General features: G+C 46.3%; 1 protein-coding gene across 1 annotated transcript in view; it reads right to left on the minus strand.

The window, feature by feature from the left end:
- Positions 1-25,787, minus strand: part of sorcs2 (sortilin-related VPS10 domain containing receptor 2) — a 606,252-nt gene that overhangs the window by 465,071 nt on the left and 115,394 nt on the right. Inside the window, exon 2 of the mRNA XM_046329541.1 lies at positions 296-363. Coding sequence (XP_046185497.1) covers positions 296-363 — 68 coding nt within the window. The remainder of the gene's footprint in view (positions 1-295; positions 364-25,787) is intronic.

The raw sequence follows: 25,787 nt of genomic DNA on the forward strand, positions 1-25,787 counted from the left end.
TTTTTTCAGCTGTTTAAAGCTGGTGTACAAAACTGAAAGTAAAAGACGCATAAACAAAACGTAAGAACAGGAAGAATAGAAATAGATATGCACATAGATATACCGCTTCTTAGACTTGATTTCAGCGAGAATGACAGATCTATGACTCACATTTCTATGTGAATTTGGTCTGGTCGCCAAAAAAGTGACATATTGCCACTTTAACCTCACAGTGAGTCCCTGTCCTGATAGGTGGACTTGGCTGTGGCGCCGATATAACCTGAACGGTTACTATAAAACAGCCTTTTGATCTTACCTCCAGAGGGAGCTCTCCAGGACCTTGCTGGAGTCGACGTGGTAATACTTGGTCAGGATGAGAATGACCTGAGGAAGACGAAGAGGAGAGAGGAGGATGAAGGGTGAGTCTCAACAGTACACTATAAAGTGAAACATGTTCACAGATAGAGCATGGTAACTATGGCAATAGCAGTATTTGGTTTGATTCAAAATTATTCAAAAAATGTATTTTGAAAACTTCTTTCCCTGGGCTGTGGCTGTAATGCTGATGATGAACCGTTTGAGGGAACACAGAGAGTCTTGTTTTACATTTTAATTTGAGAAGGAAATGTTTTGAGAGTGGTCCTCACGCCAGATGATGTGTCCTGTTAAACGCTGAATATCACTTCAGGAGGAGCTGCAAATATTAAACCCCTTTAGAGTTTTATTCAAGTACAAGTGCTGACCATTAGGTTTTGTGGGGAAGAAAATCTGCCTTTGATATTACAACTTAACAGAGACCTATATCATTCATAGAACCAGAGCATCTTGCCCATCTGTTAATGGAATTTTATCATTCCTATATGTGTTCATTAATCAATTTGTTTAAAATCACTCTGTCTGTTTCTGAAAAATTGTAAGACCCTTATTTGCATAAAATAGACAGAGACCAGTCTTATCAAAATTAGATAATAGTATTTATTCTCGGAGCGCGCTGCCATAGAACCACGTACAACAGTTTATATATAAAATATGACGTCATTGGTTATAGAATGAATCTCCTCCTCTCGACCAAGACAAAGCAGGTTCAAAAGTTTATTCCAACCCACTAGCGCACACTCCTGACACACACTATATCAAGATTAATTTCTGAAGTCTCACCATTATCTATCACTATTTAGCAGACAGTTCCAGATAACGGAAAACCTAGGGAGGCTCTCCCTGTCTTATCTAAACGCCCCAGAGTTATAGTTGAGTTGGTTCAAACATAGGTTAATGACCTTCTTTGCTTATTTAAAACACACAATACATTCCTCCCCAACCTAGTTGGAATGGTGTTTATTATGTTTAATTACTCCTTGTTCATGCTACATAATATATTCCTTATGAACTAACATTATTAATCTGATATAATAAAACAGGGTAGAGTTTAATTAGTTATAGTTCTATTTAAATGTAGATATTGTTTGGTCATTATTCATAAAATTCCTAACACCATCATACAAAAACATTCATGCACACGTGTGTGTGTGTGTGTGTGTGTGTGTGTGTGTGTGTGTGTGTGTGTGTGTGTGTGTGTGTGTGTGTGTGTGTGTGTGTGTGTGTGTGTGTGTGTGTGTGTGTGTGTGTGTGTGTGTGTGTGTGTGTGTGTGTGTGTGTCCCACTCCTTCATTGGTTTTTCATATTTTCAGAGAACTCTCCGGTTTTGACAGCAGTGCGGCCTGCTGGGTGTGCGTTGCCATGGCGAGGGATGCCGGAGGTTCAGAGAGCGAGCACTTAGCCCTTTGGAGGTGTTATTGGCAGGTCGGTGGAGTGAGCTGTTAGGATCCAGGGAAGAACACACTTGGCCTTACTGCCCAGGGGCTGGTAGTAGCTGATTGGCCCAGGGCCCTGGCCAGGAGCAGGATCCAGGGAAGAACACACTGGGCCTTACTGCCCTGGGGCTAGGTATAGCTGATTGGCGTAGGGCCCTGGCCAGGAGCAGAGGTCTACAGAAGGCTGTGTTGAAGATGGCAGCTCTGTCGAGACTTCAGTGTATGAACCACCGTGCAGAGTTTAGGTCGTCACGGGTCCAAGAAGTTGGATCCATTCCCGAAATGAACCTGGGGCTTTCTCACCCGGGCCTGATATGCATAAATAAAGAGACCTGTTCGGAATGGTTCCGGCCTAGGTTCCGGCCTAGGTTCCGACCTTTCTAGGGAGTTTTTCCTAGCCACCATGCTTATACATCGCTTGTTGTTTGGGATTTTAGACTGGGTTTCTGTACAGCACTTTGTGTAAAAAGGGATTTATGAATAAATTTGATTGAAATTTGATAGATTTTTTCAAGTTGGCTGGATGTTCTTTGGGTGGTGGAGCATTCTTGATACACACAGGAAACTGTTGAGCGTGATAAACCCAGCAGCGTTGCAATTCTGGACACAAACCGGTACGTCTGGCACCTAATACCATACCCCATTCAAAGGCACTTAAATATTTTATTTTGCCATTCTCCCTCTGAATGGCACACATACACAATCCATGTCTCAAGGCTTAAAAATCCTTCTTTAACCCGTCTCCTCCCCTTCATCTACACTGATTGAAGTGGATTTAACAAGTGACATCCATATTTCTCTAGCTTTCGCATGGATTCACCGGGACAGACATGTAAAGAGCAGGTGTTCCTAATGTTTTGTACACTCTGTGTATGTTGCTGCTACTGTTTATTGTCTGTCATTTTATTCCTAGTTATATGTGCATATCTTCCTCAATTACCTCGTACCCCTGCACATAGACTCAGTACTGGAACCCCTTGTATTCAGCCATGTTATCATTACTCATAGACTCAGTACTGGAACCCCTCAGCCCAGTTATCATTACTCATAGACTCAGTACTGGAACCCCTTGTATATAGCCCAGTTATCATTACTCATAGACTCAGTACTGGAACCCCTTGTATATAGCCCAGTTATCATTACTCATAGACTCAGTACTGGAACCCCTTGTATATAGCCCAGTTATCATTACTCATAGACTCAGTACTGGAACCCCTTGTATATAGCCCAGTTATCATTACTCATAGACTCAGTACTGGAACCCCTTGTATATAGCCCAGTTATCATTACTCATAGACTCAGTACTGGAACCCCTTGTATATAGCCCAGTTATCATTACTCATAGACTCAGTACTGGAACCCCTTGTATATAGCCCAGTTATCATTACTCATAGACTCAGTACTGGAACCCCTTGTATATAGCCCAGTTATCATTACTCATAGACTCAGTACTGGAACCCCTTGTATATAGCCCAGTTATCATTACTCATAGACTCAGTACTGGAACCCCTCAGCCCAGTTATCATTACTCATAGACTCAGTACTGGAACCCCTTGTATATAGCCCAGTTATCATTACTCATAGACTCAGTACTGGAACCCCTCAGCCCAGTTATCATTACTCATAGACTCAGTACTGGAACCCCTTGTATATAGCCCAGTTATCATTACTCATAGACTCAGTACTGGAACCCCTTGTATATAGCCCAGTTATCATTACTCATAGACTCAGTACTGGAACCCCTTGTATATAGCCCAGTTATCATTACTCATAGACTCAGTACTGGAACCCCTTGTATATAGCCCAGTTATCATTACTCATAGACTCAGTACTGGAACCCCTCAGCCCAGTTATCATTACTCATAGACTCAGTACTGGAACCCCTCAGCCCAGTTATCATTACTCATAGACTCAGTACTGGAACCCCTTGTATATAGCCCAGTTATCATTACTCATAGACTCAGTACTGGAACCCCTCAGCCCAGTTATCATTACTCATAGACTCAGTACTGGAACCCCTCAGCCCAGTTATCATTACTCATAGACTCAGTACTGGAACCCCTCAGCCCAGTTATCATTACTCATAGACTCAGTACTGGAACCCCTCAGCCCAGTTATCATTACTCATAGACTCAGTACTGGAACCCCTTGTATATAGCCCAGTTATCATTACTCATAGACTCAGTACTGGAACCCCTTGTATCAGCCCAGTTATCATTACTCATAGACTCAGTACTGGAACCCCTTGTATATAGCCCAGTTATCATTACTCATAGACTCAGTACTGGAACCCCTTGTATATAGCCCAGTTATCATTACTCATAGACTCAGTACTGGAACCCCTCAGCCCAGTTATCATTACTCATAGACTCAGTACTGGAACCCCTCAGCCCAGTTATCATTACTCATAGACTCAGTACTGGAACCCCTCAGCCCAGTTATCATTACTCATAGACTCAGTACTGGAACCCCTCAGCCCAGTTATCATTACTCATAGACTCAGTACTGGAACCCCTTCAGCCCAGTTATCATTACTCATAGACTCAGTACTGGAACCCCTCAGCCCAGTTATCATTACTCATAGACTCAGTACTGGAACCCCTCAGCCCAGTTATCATTACTCATAGACTCAGTACTGGAACCCCTCAGCCCAGTTATCATTACTCATAGACTCAGTACTGGAACCCCTCAGCCCAGTTATCATTACTCATAGACTCAGTACTGGAACCCCTCAGCCCAGTTATCATTACTCATAGACTCAGTACTGGAACCCCTCAGCCCAGTTATCATTACTCATAGACTCAGTACTGGAACCCCTTGTATATAGCCCAGTTATCATTACTCATAGACTCAGTACTGGAACCCCTTGTATATAGCCCAGTTATCATTACTCATAGACTCAGTACTGGAACCCCTTGTATATAGCCCAGTTATCATTACTCATAGACTCAGTACTGGAACCCCTTGTATATAGCCCAGTTATCATTACTCATAGACTCAGTACTGGAACCCCTTGTATATAGCCCAGTTATCATTACTCATAGACTCAGTACTGGAACCCCTTGTATATAGCCCAGTTATCATTACTCATAGACTCAGTACTGGAACCCCTTGTATATAGCCCAGTTATCATTACTCATAGACTCAGTACTGGAACCCCTTGTATTCAGACACTCGTTGTGTATTTATTATTACTTTCATTATTACATGTTTTCCTTTTCAATTATTTCTCTATTTTCTCTGCATTGTTGGGAAGGGCCTGTCAGAAAGCATTTCACTGCTAGTCTACATCTGTTCTTTACGAAGCATGTGACTAAATTCAATTTGGTTTGAGATGACTCGTTCATATCCATACAATTTCCATCCATTTTCAGATGAGTTGAACCTTTGACAGCCTGACACATACTTTAACCAATTAGAAAAGATTCATCGGTTCTAATTTGGTGTTTGTTCTCTACGGATCAGTCTGGCCAAAGCCTTAGGCCCTCAACAAACTTTAGTGCTGCCCCCTTGTGCCAGGGCAGAGCAATGAAGCTATAGGGATTTTTATTCCAAGAGGACAATAGGCCTATTTTATGGAGGCTGAGCTACTCTTTAAAGCCCACACTGGGACTCAAGAGAGAGTTACATTATACACATAACCCAGAGTTGGTCGGTCCAAGCTCCACATCTCGGACCGACCACTGAGTGTACTTCGAGAGTAGCTCCAATCCCCATTCCACAACAGCGAGGCAAGTTCTATCTAAGGCACTCTACAGACTCTCAAGACACTTTGGCTCAAAGCTACTCCAGCTCAAAGTTCCATCCCTGCGGTAGCTTGGGGTTCCAAAGACACTTTGGCTCAAAGCTACTCCAGCTCAAAGTTCCATCCCTGCGGTAGCTTGGGGTTCCAAAGGCACTTTGGCTCAAAGCTACTCCAGCTCAAAGTTCCATCCCTGCGGTAGCTTGGGGTTCCAAAGACACTTTGGCTCAAAGCTACTCCAGCTCAAAGTTCCATCCCTGCGGTAGCTTGGGGTTCCAAAGGCACTTTGGCTCAAAGCTACTCCAGCTCAAAGTTCCATCCCTGCGGTAGCTTGGGGTTCCAAAGACACTTTGGCTCAAAGCTACTCCAGCTCAAAGTTCCATCCCTGCGGTAGCTTGGGGTTCCAAAGACACTTTGGCTCAAAGCTACTCCAGCTCAAAGTTCCATCCCTGCGGTAGCTTGGGGTTCCAAAGACACTTTGGCTCAAAGCTACTCCAGCTCAAAGTTCCATCCCTGCGGTAGCTTGGGGTTCCAAAGGCACTTTGGCTCAAAGCTACTCCAGCTCAAAGTTCCATCCCTGCGGTAGCTTGGGGTTCCAAAGACACTTTGGCTCAAAGCTACTCCAGCTCAAAGTTCCATCCCTGTGGTAGCCTGGGGTTCCAAAGACACTTTGGCTCAAAGCTACTCCAGCTCAAAGTTCCATCCCTGCGGTAGCTTGGGGTTCCAAAGACACTTTGGCTCAAAGCTACTCCAGCTCAAAGTTCCATCCCTGCGGTAGCTTGGGGTTCCAAAGACACTTTGGCTCAAAGCTACTCCAGCTCAAAGTTCCATCCCTGCGGTAGCTTGGGGTTCCAAAGACACTTTGGCTCAAAGCTACTCCAGCTCAAAGTTCCATCCCTGCGGTAGCTTGGGGTTCCAAAGACACTTTGGCTCAAAGCTACTCCAGCTCAAAGTTCCATCCCTGCGGTAGCTTGGGGTTCCAAAGACACTTTGGCTCAAAGCTACTCCAGCTCAAAGTTCCATCCCTGCGGTAGCTTGGGGTTCCAAAGACACTTTGAGGCCAGTGGAACGGAAACGTCAACAACCCCCCAAAGCCCTGCATTAAAGACCAAAATTGGTTAAAGAAAATTGTGATCAATAAAAATTATAACAGTTTCATTTAAGGACCAAAATAATTGACAGCTGTGCCATATAGATTGCAAAATAGTTGGGAAGAGATTATCGATGTACTGATTCCATGGTTTATAAACTGATACACAAAACAACGCCAAATTCAAAACTTAAAGTTTTTCAATTTAAATTATTATACAAAATCCTTGGAACCAATACAATGTAATATATTTGGGGGATACAACCATCCCAGATTTGCAGATTTTACTGCAAAGAGACAGAATCATTAGATCATTAGTTTTGGTACTGCCCATATGTAGCTTGTTTTTGGTCGCAGATTCAGGAATGGATGAAGAATTGCAACATTTACCTGGAGCTAACTCTGCAAATAGCACTGATGGGTGACTTGAAAAGTCATAGTCAATTGATCAACAATATAATTTTTATTTATTTTACCTTTATTTAACCAGGCAAGTCAGTTAAGAACACATTCTTATTTTCAATGACGGCCTGGGAACAGTGGGTTAACTGCCTGTTCAGGGGCAGAACGACAGACTTGTACCTTGTCAGCTCGGGGGTTTGAACTCGCAACCTTCCGGTTACTAGTCCAACGCTCTAACCACTAGGCTACACTTAGCAAAAATGTTTATCTTTAATTTACAATCTGTAGAAACTATGACAATAGCAAGATTCAGAACTTTTGTGAAACATCACAGCACAGTTGAAAAAAATATGGCAAAAATAAATCAAAACTGGATGGTGTTCAGAGAAAGATGGGAGCGGTTGAGTGGAGCTGAAGAATGGGACTGGATGGTGTTCAGAGATAGATGGGAGGGGTTGAGTGGAGCTGAAGGATGGGACTGGATGTTGTTCAGAGATAGATGGGAGGGGTTGAGTAGAGCTGAAGGATGGGACTGGATGGTGTTCAGAGATAGATGGGAGGGGTTGAATGGAGCTGAATGATGGGACTGGATGGTGTTCAGAGACAGAGGAGGGGTTGAATGGAACTGAAGGATGGGACTGGATGGTGTTCAGAGACAGAGTGGAGGGGTTGAATGGAGCTGAATGATGGGACTGGATGGTGTTCAGAGATAGATGGGAGGGGTTGAGTGTAGCTGAAGAATGGGACTGGATGGTGTTCAGAGATAGATGGGAGCGGAAGTGGCTGAAGAATGGGACTGGATGGTGTTGAGTGAAAGGGTGGGACTGGATGGTGTTCAGAGACAGAGGGGAGGGGTTGAATGGACTGAAGGATGGGACTGGATGGTGTTCAGAGATAGATGGGAGCGGGGTGGAGCTGAAGAATTGATGGGAATGATGGGACTGGATGGTGTTCTGAATGGTGTTCAGAGATAGATGGGAGGGGTTGAGTGTAGCTGAAGAATGGGACTGGATGGTGTTCAGAGATAGATGGGAGCGGTTGAGTGGAGCTGAAGAATGGGACTGGATGGTGTTCAGCGATAGATGGGAGGGTTTGAGTGGAGCTGACGGATGAGACTGGATGGTGTTCAGAGAGAGATGGGAGGGGTTGAGTAGAGCTGAAGGGTGGGACTGGATGGTGTTCAGAGACAGAGGGGAGGGGTTGAATGGAGCTGAAGGATGGGACTGGATGGTGTTCAGAGATAGATGGGAGGGGTTGAGTGTAGCTGAAGAATGGGACTGGATGGTGTTCAGCGATAGATGGGAGGGTTTGAGTGGAGCTGAAGGATGAGACTGGATGGTGTTCAGAGAGAGATGGGAGGGGTTGAGTAGAGATGGGACTGGATGGTGTTCAGAGATAGAGGGGTTGAGAGGAGCTGAAGGATGGGACTGGATGGTGTTCAGAGATAGATGGGAGGGGTTGAGTGTAGCTGAAGAATGGGACTCAGAGATAGATGGGAGCGGTTGAGTGGAGCTGAGGAATGGGACTGGATGGTGTTCAGATAGATGGGAGGGTTTGAGTGGAGCTGAAGGATGGACTGGATGGTGTTCAGAGAGAGATGGGAGGGGTTGAGTAGAGCTGAAGGGTGGGACTAGATGGTGTTCAGAGATAGATGGGAGGGGTTGAGTAGAGCTGAAGGATGGGACTAGATGGTGTTCAGAGATAGATGGGAGGGGTTGAGTGGAGCTGAAGGATGGGACTGGATGGTGTTCAGAGATAGATGGGAGCGGTTGAGTGGAGCTGAAGAATGACACTGGATGGTGTTCAGAGATAGATGGGAGGGGTTGAGTAGAGCTGAAGAGTGGGACTGGATGGTGTTCAGAGATAGATGGGAGGGGTTGAGTAGAGCTGAAGGATGGGACTGGATGGTGTTCAGAGACAGATGGGAGGGGTTGAGTGGAGCTGAAGGATGGGACTGGATGGTGTTCAGAGATAGACGGGAGGGGTTAAGTGGAGCTGAAGGATGGGACTGGATGGTGTTCAGAGATAGATGGGAGGGGTTGAGTAGAGCTGAAGAATGGGACTGGATGGTGTTCAGAGATAGATGGGAGGGGTTGAGTAGAGCTGAAGGAATGGGACTGGATGGTGGTAAGAGATAGATGGCAGGGGTTGAGTAGAGCTGAAGGATGGGACTGGATGGTGTTCAGAGAAAGATGGGAGGGGTTGAGTAGAGCTGAAGGAATGGGACTGGATGGTGGTAAGAGATAGATGGGAGCGGTTGAGTAGAGCTGAAGGATGGGACTGGATGGTGTTCAGAGATAGATGGGAGGGGTTGAGTAGACCTGAAGGATGGGACTGGATGGTGTTCAGCGATAGATGGGAGGGTTTGAGTGGAGCTGAAGGATGAGACTGGATGGTGTTCAGAGAGAGATTGGAGGGGTTGAGTAGAGCTGAAGGATGGGACTGGATGGTGTTCAGAGATAGATGGGAGGGGTTGAGTGGAGCTGAAGGATGGGACTGGATGGTGTTCAGAGATAGATGGGAGCGGTTGAGTGGAGCTGAAGAATGACACTGGATGGTGTTCAGAGATAGATGGGAGGGGTTGAGGAGAGCTGAAGGGTGGGACTGGATGGTGTTCAGAGACAGAGTGGAGGGGTTGAATGGAGCTGAATGATGGGACTGGATGGTGTTCAGAGATAGATGGGAGGGTTTGAGTGAAGCTGAAGGGTGGGACTGGATGGTGTTCAGAGACAGAGGGGAGGGGTTGAATGGAGCTGAAGGATGGGACTGGATGGTGTTCAGAGACAGAGTGGAGGGGTTGAATGGAGCTGAATGATGGGACTGGATGGTGTTCAGAGATAGATGGGAGGGGTTGAGTGTAGCTGAAGAATGGGACTGGATGGTGTTCAGAGATAGATGGGAGCGGTTGAGTGGAGCTGAAGAATGGGACTGGATGGTGTTCAGCGATAGATGGGAGGGTTTGAGTGAAGCTGAAGGGTGGGACTGGATGGTGTTCAGAGACAGAGGGGAGGGGTTGAATGGAGCTGAAGGATGGGACTGGATGGTGTTCAGAGATAGATGGGAGCGGTTGAGTGGAGCTGAAGAATGACATTGGATGGTGTTCAGAGATAGATGGGAGGGGTTGAGTAGAGCTGAAGGATGGGACTGGATGGTGTTCAGAGATAGATGGGAGGGGTTGAGTGGAGCTGAAGGATGGGACTGGATGGTGTTCAGAGATAGATGGGAGGGGTTGAGTGTAGCTGAAGAATGGGACTGGATGGTGTTCAGAGATAGATGGGAGCGGTTGAGTGGAGCTGAAGAATGGGACTGGATGGTGTTCAGCGATAGATGGGAGGGTTTGAGTGGAGCTGACGGATGAGACTGGATGGTGTTCAGAGAGAGATGGGAGGGGTTGAGTAGAGCTGAAGGGTGGGACTGGATGGTGTTCAGAGACAGAGGGGAGGGGTTGAATGGAGCTGAAGGATGGGACTGGATGGTGTTCAGAGATAGATGGGAGGGGTTGAGTGTAGCTGAAGAATGGGACTGGATGGTGTTCAGCGATAGATGGGAGGGTTTGAGTGGAGCTGAAGGATGAGACTGGATGGTGTTCAGAGAGAGATGGGAGGGGTTGAGTAGAGCTGAAGGGTGGGACTGGATGGTGTTCAGAGATAGAGGGGTTGAGAGGAGCTGAAGGATGGGACTGGATGGTGTTCAGAGATAGATGGGAGGGGTTGAGTGTAGCTGAAGAATGGGACTGGATGGTGTTCAGAGATAGATGGGAGCGGTTGAGTGGAGCTGAGGAATGGGACTGGATGGTGTTCAGCGATAGATGGGAGGGTTTGAGTGGAGCTGAAGGATGAGACTGGATGGTGTTCAGAGAGAGATGGGAGGGGTTGAGTAGAGCTGAAGGGTGGGACTAGATGGTGTTCAGAGATAGATGGGAGGGGTTGAGTAGAGCTGAAGGATGGGACTAGATGGTGTTCAGAGATAGATGGGAGGGGTTGAGTGGAGCTGAAGGATGGGACTGGATGGTGTTCAGAGATAGATGGGAGCGGTTGAGTGGAGCTGAAGAATGACACTAGATGGTGTTCAGAGATAGATGGGAGGGGTTGAGTAGAGCTGAAGAGTGGGACTGGATGGTGTTCAGAGATAGATGGGAGGGGTTGAGTAGAGCTGAAGGATGGGACTGGATGGTGTTCTGAGACAGATGGGAGGGGTTGAGTGGAGCTGAAGGATGGGACTGGATGGTGTTCAGAGATAGACGGGAGGGGTTAAGTGGAGCTGAAGGATGGGACTGGATGGTGTTCAGAGATAGATGGGAGGGGTTGAGTAGAGCTGAAGAATGGGACTGGATGGTGTTCAGAGATAGATGGGAGGGGTTGAGTAGAGCTGAAGGAATGGGACTGGATGGTGGTAAGAGATAGATGGCAGGGGTTGAGTAGAGCTGAAGGATGGGACTGGATGGTGTTCAGAGAAAGATGGGAGGGGTTGAGTAGAGCTGAAGGAATGGGACTGGATGGTGGTAAGAGATAGATGGGAGCGGTTGAGTAGAGCTGAAGGATGGGACTGGACGGTGTTCAGAGATAGATGGGAGGGGTTGAGTAGACCTGAAGGATGGGACTGGATGGTGTTCAGCGATAGATGGGAGGGTTTGAGTGGAGCTGAAGGATGAGACTGGATGGTGTTCAGAGAGAGATTGGAGGGGTTGAGTAGAGCTGAAGGATGGGACTGGATGGTGTTCAGAGATAGATGGGAGGGGTTGAGTGGAGCTGAAGGATGGGACTGGATGGTGTTCAGAGATAGATGGGAGCGGTTGAGTGGAGCTGAAGAATGACACTGGATGGTGTTCAGAGATAGATGGGAGGGGTTGAGGAGAGCTGAAGGGTGGGACTGGATGGTGTTCAGAGACAGAGTGGAGGGGTTGAATGGAGCTGAATGATGGGACTGGATGGTGTTCAGAGATAGATGGGAGGGGTTGAGTGTAGCTGAAGAATGGGACTGGATGGTGTTCAGAGATAGATGGGAGCGGTTGAGTGGAGCTGAAGGATGGGACTGGATGGTGTTCAGAGATAGATGGGAGGGGTTGAGTGTAGCTGAAGAATGGGACTGGATGGTGTTCAGCGATAGATGGGAGGGTTTGAGTGGAGCTGAAGGATGAGACTGGATGGTGTTCAGCGATAGATGGGAGGGTTTGAGTGGAGCTGAAGGATGAGACTGGATGGTGTTCAGCGATAGATGGGAGGGTTTGAGTGGAGCTGAAGGATGAGACTGGATGGTGTTCAGAGAGAGATGGGAGGGGTTGAGTAGAGCTGAAGGGTGGGACTGGATGGTGTTCAGAGATAGAGGGGTTGAGAGGAGCTGAAGGATGGGACTGGATGGTGTTCAGAGATAGATGGGAGGGGTTGAGTGTAGCTGAAGAATGGGACTGGATGGTGTTCAGAGATAGATGGGAGCGGTTGAGTGGAGCTGAGGAATGGGACTGGATGGTGTTCAGCGATAGATGGGAGGGTTTGAGTGGAGCTGAAGGATGAGACTGGATGGTGTTCAGAGAGAGATGGGAGGGGTTGAGTAGAGCTGAAGGGTGGGACTAGATGGTGTTCAGAGATAGATGGGAGGGGTTGAGTAGAGCTGAAGGATGGGACTAGATGGTGTTCAGAGATAGATGGGAGGGGTTGAGTGGAGCTGAAGGATGGGACTGGATGGTGTTCAGAGATAGATGGGAGCGGTTGAGTGGAGCTGAAGAATGACACTGGATGGTGTTCAGAGATAGATGGGAGGGGTTGAGTAGAGCTGAATAGTGGGACTGGATGGTGTTCAGAGATAGATGGGAGGGGTTGAGTAGAGCTGAAGGATGGGACTGGATGGTGTTCAGAGACAGATGGGAGGGGTTGAGTGGAGCTGAAGGATGGGACTGGATGGTGTTCAGAGATAGACGGGTGGGGTTAAGTGGAGCTGAAGGATGGGACTGGATGGTGTTCAGAGATAGATGGGAGGGGTTGAGTAGAGCTGAAGAATGGGACTGGATGGTGTTCAGAGATAGATGGGAGGGGTTGAGTAGAGCTGAAGGAATGGGACTGGATGGTGGTAAGAGATAGATGGCAGGGGTTGAGTAGAGCTGAAGGATGGGACTGGATGGTGTTCAGAGAAAGATGGGAGGGGTTGAGTAGAGCTGAAGGAATGGGACTGGATGGTGGTAAGAGATAGATGGGAGGGGTTGAGTAGAGCTGAAGGATGGGACTGGATGGTGTTCAGAGATAGATGGGAGGGGTTGAGTAGACCTGAAGGATGGGACTGGATGGTGTTCAGCGATAGATGGGAGGGTTTGAGTGGAGCTGAAGGATGAGACTGGATGGTGTTCAGAGAGAGATTGGAGGGGTTGAGTAGAGCTGAAGGATGGGACTGGATGGTGTTCAGAGATAGATGGGAGGGGTTGAGTGGAGCTGAAGGATGGGACTGGATGGTGTTCAGAGATAGATGGGAGCGGTTGAGTGGAGCTGAAGAATGACACTGGATGGTGTTCAGAGATAGATGGGAGCGGTTGAGTGGAGCTGAAGAATGGGACTGGATGGGATTCAGCGATAGATGGGAGGGTTTGAGTGGAGCTGACGGATGAGACTGGATGGTGTTCAGAGAGAGATGGGAGGGGTTGAGTAGAGCTGAAGGAATGGGACTGGCTGGTGGTAAGAGATAGATGGCAGGGGTTGAGTAGAGCTGAAGGATGGGACTGGATGGTGTTCAGAGAAAGATGGGAGGGGTTGAGTAGAGCTGAAGGATGGGACTGGATGGTGTTCAGAGATAGATGGGAGGGGTTGAGTAGAGCTGAAGGATGGACTAAAGGACTAAAAACAAACAGAAAACAACTATTGAAAAATATTCTGTTTGTAAAATGTATATAGAATGTAAAGTATAAACTGGAAGTAGAAGCTTAAGTGTTATTGTCCATTACTTTACTCCAATTAGGGTGGTAGGGTTAGGGGAAAATAATATAGGCTTGAATTGTTATATATATATATATATATACAGTACATATACAGTATATATGAGGGACTGGAAATTATTCAGACAATTATTAATGGAAGCCACAATCTGCTGGGAAAGTCTATCCCCACAGATGGGGAATTGGAAAGCAGAGATAATCTGAACTTTTACTCAAAGTCATTGAAGTATGTGAAACCGGGAAGGCTCTTGTGTGACATCCTGCGATGCAGCAAGCGAGCATATCCCTCCGCCCCTTGCCTGGCCGCGTGCTGCCCTACTGTGAATCAGCTAGTGACCGTGGCCACAGACTGTCAGCCTCTGCAAAGCTGTCCCTCTCTATCCACACAGCTCTAATGAGACGCCGAGTAAGACCGAGACCTATCTGACTCTCACCAGCCAGAGGCGTAATGAAACACCAACGCTGACTTCATCTGCTATGCTGAACATTTGGACTTTTTGCCAATTATGTTTTTTCAAGTTTTAATTGGCCATGCCCTGGTGAGGGAAGTGAAGAAAGTGGTTTACTGACAAGTTTAGGTGTTGATGGAAGGATGAAAGAGAAGAGTAGTGGAGAAGGTGGAGGACTGGCACAGGAGAGAAGGAATGAGATGTCTAGGTAGAACAGGTAGTTGGTCTCTAGTCAATGTCCTTAACTCTCAATTCAACATGAAAAGATCAATCGGAAGACGGAACAACTTAATACTACGGGGAGCTGGTGAGCGACCTCTGAACTCTGAGTGCTGGGATCAAGAGTTCCACCAGGATCAGATTCTAGAAGGCTATAAACAGGGGGGAAAGTATTTGGTTGTGCATTTCAGATTGCATTGGTGAAGCATTCCTCTGAAGAGCCCCACTTCTACAAGATCTACTATTTCATGTAAAACAGAGTTGGGTAGTAAATGAGAGCATGCCTCTGCTAGTGTCGCCCGGGACTGGCACAACCACATGTGTGCCCCTGTTTGCAATAGACAGCCCTGCATAAAAATACAGATTGCTTTGGGCGTTGCACATCAAATAGCATCCCAGAAGTGTCCTGTTAAATATGAAAAAGTAAAGAGAGCTTTTCTGTCTTTCTCTCCACTGGGCCGACAGAGATTTGTGGCATCATACATCTGCATGTCAACACTCCCCTGGTCTTGTATCTGACCAGCCCATAAAAACGCAGCGTCTCCAGAGAAACCCCGCGCCACACAGTCCTATCCCTGCGCCACACAGTCCTATCCCTGCGCCACACAGTCCTATCCCTGTGCTACACAGTCCTATCCCTGTGCTACACAGTCCTATCCCTGTGCTACACAGTCCTATCCCTGCGCCACACAGTCCTATCCCTGCGCCACACAGTCCTATCCCTGCGCCACACAGTCCTATCCCTGCGCCACACAGTCCTATCCCTGCGCCACACAGTCCTATCCCTGCGCCACACAGTCCTATCCCTGTGCTACACAGTCCTATCCCTGTGCTACACAGTCCTATCCCTGCGCCACACAGTCCTATCCCTGCGCCACCCAGTCCTATCCCTGCGCCACACAGTCCTATCCCTGCGCCACACAGTCCTATCCCTGCGCTACACAGTCCTATCCCTGTGCTACACAGTCCTATCCCTGCGCCACACAGTCCTATCCCTGTGCTACACATTCCTATTCCTGCGCCACACAGTCCTATCCCTGCGCCACACAGTCCTATCCCTGTGCTACACAGTCCTATCCCTGTGCTACAATGGTTTGAAACTGAGTTTGAGGCTGAGTTCTGCACAAAGGGAAGATCATTTTTCTTTAGAGAAGTGGTGGACAGGGCAAGTCCAAATGCTACCATGAATCACTATGAGGAGGAGGCAGATGGTGTGTTGTGTTGGCGACGGTGGGCCTCCCCTTCATGACAAAATTGCTGAATAGTGGAGAAGCTTGATCCCACCGCTTCCACCAACGGGAACTGGCCGGAGCCCGAGAATGCAGCTTGGCAGGCCCCAACTACAACTTATTTTACTGAAAGGGAAGGTTTGGCACATCTGAAAGGTCTTAACAGAGCAGCAGCTTAGAACGATCTCCCTTTTATTCAGGAACAAGTTAATTATAAATCCAAAAATGAATCATAACAACTGGAGCCTACATAGATCTGCAAATATGTCAAGACGAGAGAGACAAAGTCTGAGTGGTCGTTTTGGAACGAACCACGGCGGAAAAGCACGGTGTGGGCATTTTAATGACTGCAAAGTAAGTAAGAGGTCAACTGTGAAGCAATTGACCCTGGAAGAGTGTTTCCTTTCAACAAATACATCTCCTATTCACATAAATGTTCTATTCATTAGAGCAGTACAAACACTGGAAACTCCAAGCATTTCACATAAAGAGCTTCATAAAAAAAAATGTTTTTGCCACAACGTCCGTGCAACCCTTGTGGCAACATTGTCGCAGTCTGATGGTGACCCACTGTGGGAATGTTGTTCGTCAGCCTCGGGATGACATTTACTGGGGAAAGATCAACTGGGCAGTCAGGACCCCTGACTGAATAGCAACGCACAGTTACAAGAGCCCCCAGTGAGCCCTTTACACCAGCGACATCATGATGTCCAGCTTCACATCACCATCTTGTCTTTTTTTTCTTCCTTGAGACATTCTGCTACACTGGGGGTTTCATTGAGAAGCTATCAATCAGCTTTAGAAGAGAGAGATGAGAAGAGTTTGGTGAAAGGAGAGGGAATGAACGGAATGAGAGCAGGGATAAAGAGAGAGAGACGAGAATCGCCAGAGTTGGAGAGAAAGAAGAAGAACGCAGTCATTCATTTTTAAGGCAAAATCGGTGAAATACAATCACTCTATCAGAGTGTATGACTCCTTGGAGGCGAACACATTCTTCAGAACACAGACCCACACACAGATACACTTTTCATCACAGTCTGGGAAAAAAAGAGGATTCCCGACTTTGCTTTGCCTCCTCAACACTGGTTGACCACGTTGTCAACCACGGCCTGATGCTGAGGGAGGCTGGACTGCGAGTACAGCCAAATCTAAGCCGATATACAGTGGCAAGTGTGATGAGAACATTTAGACTGGAAAATAGGTATTGTAAAAATATCATCATATCAAAAACATCTGCACGGTTTCAGTAACTGCTTACAGTACAGTACTTTGACACTCTATGTCCCCTATCCTCCAGGCCGGCTCGGTCCTCCCCTCCCGCTCCGTGGCTCGATGACTCATTGCGAGCTCACAGAACAGGGCTCCGGGCAGCCGAGCGGAAATGGAGGAAAACTCGCCTCCCTGCGGACCTGGCATCCTTTCACTCCCTCCTCTCTACATTTTCCTCCTCTGTCTCTGCTGCTAAAGCCACTTTCTACCACGCTAAATTCCAAGCATCTGCCTCTAACCCTAGGAAGCTCTTTGCCACCTTCTCCTCCCTCCTGAATCCTCCTCCCCCCCCCCCTCCCCTCTCTGCAGACGACTTTGTTAACCATTTTGAAAAGAAGGTCGACGACATCCGATCCTCGTTTGCTAAGTCAAACGACACCGCTGGTTCTGCTCACACTGCCCTACCCTGTGCTCTGACCTCTTTCTCCCTCTCTCTCCAGATGAAATCTCGCGTCTTGTGACGGCCGGCCGCCCAACAACCTGCCCGCTTGACCCTATCCCCTCCCCTCTTCTCCAGACCATTTCCGGAGACCTTCTCCCTTACCTCACCTCGCTCATCAACTCATCCCTGACCGCTGGCTATGTCCCTTCCGTCTTCAAGAGAGCGAGAGTTGCACCCCTTCTGAAAAAACCTACACTCGATCCCTCCGATGTCAACAATTACAGACCAGTATCCCTTCTTTCTTTTCTCTCCAAAACTCTTGAACGTGCCGTCCTTGGCCAGCTCTCCCGCTATCTCTCTCTGAATGACCTTCTTGATCCAAATCAGTCAGGTTTCAAGACTAGTCATTCAACTGAGACTGCTCTCCTCTGTATCACGGAGGCGCTCCGCACTGCTAAAGCTAACTCTCTCTCCTCTGCTCTCATCCTTCTAGATCTATCGGCTGCCTTCGATACTGTGAACCATCAGATCCTCCTGTCCACCCTCTCCGAGTTGGGCATCTCCGGCGCGGCCCACGCTTGGATTGCGTCCTACCTGACAGGTCGCTCCTACCAGGTGGCGTGGCGAGAATCTGTCTCCTCACCACGCGCTCTCACCACTGGTGTCCCCCAGGGCTCTGTTCTAGGCCCTCTCCTATTCTCGCTATACACCAAGTCACTTGGCTCTGTCATAACCTCACATGGTCTCTCCTATCATTGCTATGCAGACGACACACAACTAATCTTCTCCTTTCCCCCTTCTGATGACCAGGTGGCGAATCGCATCTCTGCATGTCTGGCAGACATATCAGTGTGGATGACGGATCACCACCTCAAGCTGAACCTCGGCAAGACGGAGCTGCTCTTCCTCCCGGGGAAGGACTGCCCGTTCCATGATCTCGCCATCACGGTTGACAACTCCATTGTGTCCTCCTCCCAGAGCGCTAAGAACCTTGGTGTGATCCTGGACAACACCCTGTCGTTCTCAACCAACATCAAGGCGGTGGCCCGTTCCTGTAGGTTCATGCTCTACAACATCCGCAGAGTACGACCCTGCCTCACACAGGAAGCGGCGCAGGTCCTAATCCAGGCACTTGTCATCTCCCGTCTGGATTACTGCAACTCGCTGTTGGCTGGGCTCCCTGCCTGTGCCATTAAACCCCTTCAACTCATCCAGAATGCCGCAGCCCGTCTGGTGTTCAACCTTCCCAAGTTCTCTCACGTCACCCCGCTCCTCCGTTCTCTCCACTGGCTTCCAGTTGAAGCTCGCATCCGCTACAAGAACATGGTGTTTGCCTACGGAGCTGTGAGGGGAACGGCACCTCAGTACCTCCAGGCTCTGATCAGGCCCTACACCCAAACAAGGGCACTGCGTTCATCCACCTCTGGCCTGCTCGCCTCCCTACCACTGAGGAAGTACAGCTCCCGCTCAGCCCAGTCAAAACTGTTCGCTGCTCTGGCCCCCAATGGTGGAACAAACTCCCTCACGACGCCAGGACAGCGGAGTCAATCACCACCTTCCGGAGACACCTGAAACCCCACCTCTTTAAGGAATACCTAGGATAGGATAAGTATTCCCCCCTTTAAGATTTAGATGCACTATTGTAAAGTGACTGTTCCACTGGATGTCATAAGGTGAATGCACCAATTTGTAAGTCGCTCTGGATAAGAGCGTCTGCTAAATGACTTAAATGTAAATGTAAATGTAGTACTGTATTCTATGCACTATCAGCACTTCTGTTACCTTTTCCTGTGAAATTACTGTACTATTTTATACTGGTTTTTTTAGGACGACAAGGAGGAAGGCCTCCTATGTTCACAGAACAGCAAGAGAGGGAGATAGTAAACATGGTTTTGGCCAACAATGCTATAACACTCAAGCAGCTCCAAGCTAACATTGTCAATAACCACTCCATTTTCAACGACATCCATCAGGTCTCAACATCAACACTGGCACGCATCCGAAAAAAAAACATATTCAGATGAAGCAAATTTATCGAGTGCCTTTCGAGCGCAATTCCGAAAGGGTGAAACGACTGCGGCATGATTATGCAGATGTATGTATTCACTTTAGCAGTGTGATCTTGCATACTGTCTCATAATATTTTACTGTACTGTAATATGTATACTAGATCTACACTGAACTACACAATTTTGCCTGACACTGTTTTTCAGAGAGTTTTATGAATGGATGGAGAGGAGATCCAGCATGAGTTCATTTACGTAGATGAGGCTGGGTTCACCCTGACGAGAACACGAAGGAGGGGAAGAAACGTCATTGGCCACAGGGCTATAGTCAATGTCCCAGGGCAACGTGGGGGTAATATAACACTCTGTGCAGCCATTACACAGAATGGGGTCCTCCACCGCCATGCCCATATGGGCCCTTACAACACAGCACTCATACTTACATTATTGGACCAATTGCACAACATAACAGCAGCAAATCACATCGATCATATGAAATACATTGTTGTCTGGGACAATGTGTCTTTCCACCGCTCTGGTCTGGTTCAGAACTGGTTTCAGCAACATCCACATTTCACCGTCCTATATCTTCCACCATACTCTCCATTCCTCAACCCTATAGAAGAGGTTTTCCCAGCATGGCGGTGGAAGGTATAGATCTCCGTCTCCAGGCTGAGGTACCCCTCATCCAAGCCATGGAGGAGGCCTGTGACCAGATGGAGGTAGCAGCAATGCAAGGATGGATTCGTCATTCAAGACGTTTCTTTCCAAGGTGTCTTGCTAATGACAACATTGCCTGCGATGTTGATGAAATTCTCTGGCCAGATCCAGCTAGGCGAAGAGACAATGTCTAGTTATTTTATTTTTTATTTTTTAGAACTTACAATACGTAAAGTGACGTTTGGTTACAGGATTATGAATCTCCATCATCAACATTTTGGGCATGTTGAGAAATAAATGAGTTTCTTCAGTCTGCAACATTGGTCTTGTGTAGTGTTTGGTGAATTCACATTATATTTGTACATTGTTGATAGCAGCCTCCTCTAATCATAGGGAAGTAGAAGTGCTAAAAGTGTTTTGGGTTTATCACAGCAGAGTGTAACTCGTGCAAACAGAGTATAGTAATGTGAAACGTGTGTGTTTTATATGGTAACAAAGTGTGGTTTTTAAAAAGAAGTGTATAGTTTTTACAAGAGTGTTTAATTTTGCAAAAGATCTGTAGTGTTTTGCTAATTGGGTGTGTGGTTGTGCTAATTGTGTGTAGTGTTTTCAAAATCGTGCTTAAGCAATAAAAAAAACTGCAATATCTTAGCTAGGTCACAATTACCTCCATTCCTCTCCTTCAATAGCAGTGATAATCAGGGCCCATTCAGATCTCAGCGTTCGACAACCTCGAGCTGTCATGTCTGTTAGAACACGTTTCTGCACGGACCTCAACCCTCCCTCTGCAGAGCCAGGCACCGGGCAGTGACCCATACAAACGCAGACGTTTTAACGGTTGTTTGAGACAGCGACCCCTCATTAAACTGCTCCGGGAGAAAGGGAGATGACTATTACATGGGCCTGTGAGTTTTGCTGGTCCTGCAGTCTAACCAATACAAAGGAATGTCTACTAGACTAACCCTTACACACATGGTAGATTCCATACAGTCAGGCTGAGGTAGTCAGCATTCCACTGGCTGGTTCCCACTATAGTTTATCTGTCTCCTATGCATAGTATTGTACATTATTCTATAGTATTGTACATTATTCTATAGTATTGTACATTATTCTATAGTATTCTACATTATTCTATAGTATTCTACATTATTCTATAGTATTCTACAGTATTCTACATTATTCCATAGTATTCTACATTATTCTATAGTATTCTACATTATTCTATAGTATTCTACATTATTCTATAGTATTCTATTATTCTATAGTATTCTACATTATGCTATAGTATTCTACATTATTCTACAGTATTCTACATTATTCTATAGTATTATACATGATTCTATAGTATTATACATTATTCTATAGAATTCTACATTATTCTATAGTATTATACATTATTCTATAGTATTATACATTATTCTATAGAATTCTACATTATTCTATAGTATTCTACATTATTCTATAGTATTATACATTATTCTATAGAATTCTACATTATTCTATAGTATTCTACATTATTCTATAGTATTCTACATTATGCTATAGTATTCTACATTATTCCATAGTTTTCTACATTATTCTATAGTATTCTACATTATTCTATAGTATTCTACATTATTCTATAGTATTCTACATCATGTTATAGTATTCTACATTATTCTATAGTATTCTACATTATTCTATAGTATTATACATTATTCTATAGAATTTTACATTATTCTATAGTATTATACATTATTCTATAGTATTATACATTATTCTATAGTATTCTACATTATTCTATAGTATTCTACATTATTCTATAGTATTCTACTGCTGTCTTTTACTTTTCCATTTTTCTGCTTTTGTCCACCTTTTCTATCTGTCTGTCTGGTTCAGTCTCCCTCGTTGTTTCTGTCTGTGTGCGTGGTTCACTCTCCCTCGTTGTTTCTGTCTGTCTGTCTGGTTCACTCTCCCTCGTTGTTTCTGTCTGTCTGCGTGGTTCACTCTCCCTCGTTGTTTCTGTCTGTCTGCGTGGTTCACTCTCCCTCGTTGTTTCTGTCTGTCTGTCTGGTTCACTCTCCCTCATTGTTTCTGTCTGTCTGTCTGGTTCACTCTCCCTCGTTGTTTCTGTCTGTCTGCGTGGTTCAGTCTCCCTCGTTGTTTCTGTCTGTCTGTCTGGTTCACTCTCCCTCGTTGTTTCTGTCTGTCTGTCTGGTTCACTCTCCCTCGTTGTTACTGTCTGTCTGTCTGGGTCACTCTCCCTCGTTGTTTCTGTCTGTCTGTCTGGGTCACTCTCCCTCGTTGTTTCTGTCTGTCTGTCTGGGTCACTCTCCCTCGTTGTTTCTGTCTGTCTGTCTGGTTCACTCTCCCTCGTTGTTTCTGTCTGTCTGTCTGGTACACTCTCCCTCGTTGTTACTGTCTGTCTGTCTGGGTCACTCTCCCTCATTGTTTCTGTCTGTCTGTCTGGGTCACTCTCCCTCGTTGTTTCTGTCTGTCTGTCTGGGTCACTCTCCCTCGTTGATTCTGTCTGTCTGTCTGGGTCACTCTCCCTCGTTGTTTCTGGGTCTAGGGGTGAAGGTTGGGTTGAAACCCAGAGGTGATGGGTTCTTGAATGTCCTTACTTGGACAGACAGAGGAGATGAGGGGTGAGGGAAGAGTGCTGGAGATTGAACCAAACCTGGAGGGTCTTGATATTGGGTCGATCAAGTCCTGGCTTGAACTATGACTGCAAAGACTGCAAGTCATATAAAATGTTTATTTGTTACGTGCCGAATACAACTGGTGTAGGTAGAACTTACTGTGAAATGCTTACTCACATAATATGATGCTGGGAGCTAGGTGGTGTACTCTTGTTGTATTTATCCTGGAGATTACCTATGTCATCGACAACCTTTGTAGTTTGAAACCAAAAAAATATTTGATAGTTTCAGTTGTGTGAGTCAACAAGGACAAATGGGGACAAAAATAGAGCATATGCTCCCACATGCCCCAAAAATATATATTTGAACACAGGCAATGATGTTTCTGTCACTACCAGATCTTTAGTTCAGTTGCCACACCTCAAACTCAATCTACCCTGATCTGTAGTTCAGCTCCCACACCTCAAACACAAACTACCCTGATCATCTCTGTAAGACGACAGTCAGCCAGTCTATCTGAAAGACCACAGAGAGAAGAAAGCAGAGACCATGAAAGAGTGGTAGAGGGGGTCGCTCTCTCACTCGTTCCACCTGTGACTGACCACAGACCCCCTCCGTTCCCCCATCCAGCCGGGGGGTCAATAAAACCTTTCCAGAACGGAAAAATGAAAGGAGAAAAATAAATAAGAGTGGAAAACAGGTGGGGATTTGGAAGCAGACCGAGAGCTGTGAAGAAGAGGGGGTGGAAGCGTCAAGTGTGTGTGTGTGTGTGTGTGTGTGTGTGTGTGTGTGTGTGTGTGTGTGTGTGTGTGTGTGTGTGTGTGTGTGTGTGTGTGTGTGTGTGTGTGTGTGTGTGTGTGTGTGTGTGTGTGTGTGTGTGTGTGCCCACCATCATAGACACATTGAGGACAAATCAAAGGAAACCACATAACACACTGCCTTTACCAAGACATAACACCACACACTGTCTATAAAAAGACACAACACACTACCTATACCAAGACACAACACACTGTCTATACCAAGACACAACACACTGCCTATACCAAGACACAACACACTGTCTATACCAAGACACAACACACTGTCTATACCAAGACACAACACACTGCCTATACCAAGACACAACACACACAAGACACAACACACTGCCTATACCAAGACACAACACACTGCCTATACCAAGACAAAACACACACACTGTCTATACCAAGACACAACACACGGCCTATACCAAGACACAACACACTGTCTATACCAAGACACAACACACTGCCTATACCAAGACACAACACACTGTCTACCAAGACACAACACACTGTCTATACCAAGACACAACACACTGTCTATACCAAGACACAACACACTGCCTATACCAAGACACAACACACTGCCTATACCAAGACACAACACACTGTCTATACCAAGACACAACACACTGTCTATACCAAGACACAACACAACACACTGCCTATACCAAGACACAACACACTGTCTTTACCAAGACACAACACACTGCCTATACCAAGACACAACACACTGCCTATACCAAGACACAAAACACTGCCTATACCAAGACACAACACACTGCCTATACCAAGACACAACACACTGCCTATACCAAGACACAACACACTGGCTATACCAAGACACAAAACACTGCCTATACAAGACACACACTGCCTTTACCAAGACACAACACAACACACTGCCTATACCAAGACACAACACACTGCCTATACCAAGACCCAAAACACTGCCTATACCAAGACACAACACACTGTCTATACCAAGACACAACACACTGCCTATACCAAGACACAACAACACACTGCCTATACCAAGACACAACACACACACTGCCTATACCAAAACACAACACACTGCCTATACCAAGACACAACACACACACTGCCTATACCAAAACACAACACACTGCCTATACCAAGACACAACACACTGCCTATACCAAGACACAACACACTGCCTATACAAGACACAACACACTGCCTATACCAAGACACAAAACACACACACTGTCTTTACCAAGACACAAAACACTGCCTATACCAAGACACAACACACTGTCTATACCAAGACACAAAGCCTATACCAAGACACCACACACTGTCTATACCAAGACACAACACTGCCTATACCAAGACACAACACACGGTCTACAAGACACAACACACTGCCTATACCAAGACACAACACACTGCCTATACCAAGACACACACTGTCACAAGACACAAAACACTACCTATACCAAGACACCACACACTGTCTATACCAAGACACAACACACTGCCTATACCAAGACACAACACACTGTCTATACCAAGACACAAATCACTACCTATACCAAGACACAACACACTATACCAAGACACACAAAACACTGCCTATACCAAGACACAACACACTGCCTTTACCAAGACACAACACAACACACTGCCTATACCAAGACACAACACACTGCCTATACCAAGACACAAAACACTGCCTATACCAAGACACAACACACACACTGCCTATACCAAGACACAACACACTGCCTATACCAAGACACAAACACAACACACTGCCTATACCAAGACACAAACACACACTGCCTATACCAACACACAGACACAACACACTGCCTATACCAAAACACAACACACTGCCTATACCAAGACACAAACACAACACACTGCCTATACCAAGACACAACACACTGCCTATACCAAGACACAACACACTGCCTATACCAAGACACAACACACTGCCTATACCAAGACACAACACACTGCCTATACCAAGACAAAACAACACACTGTCTTTACCAAGACACAACACACTGCCTATACCAAGACACAACACACTGTCTATACCAAGACACAACACGCCTATACCAAGACACAACACACTGCCTATACCAAGACACAACACACTGCCTATACAAGACACAACACACTGCCTATACCAAGACACAACACACACAACACACTGTCTATACCAAGACACAAC

This window comes from Oncorhynchus gorbuscha, linkage group LG25 (assembly GCF_021184085.1).
Source record: "Oncorhynchus gorbuscha isolate QuinsamMale2020 ecotype Even-year linkage group LG25, OgorEven_v1.0, whole genome shotgun sequence".
NCBI lineage: Eukaryota > Metazoa > Chordata > Actinopteri > Salmoniformes > Salmonidae > Oncorhynchus > Oncorhynchus gorbuscha.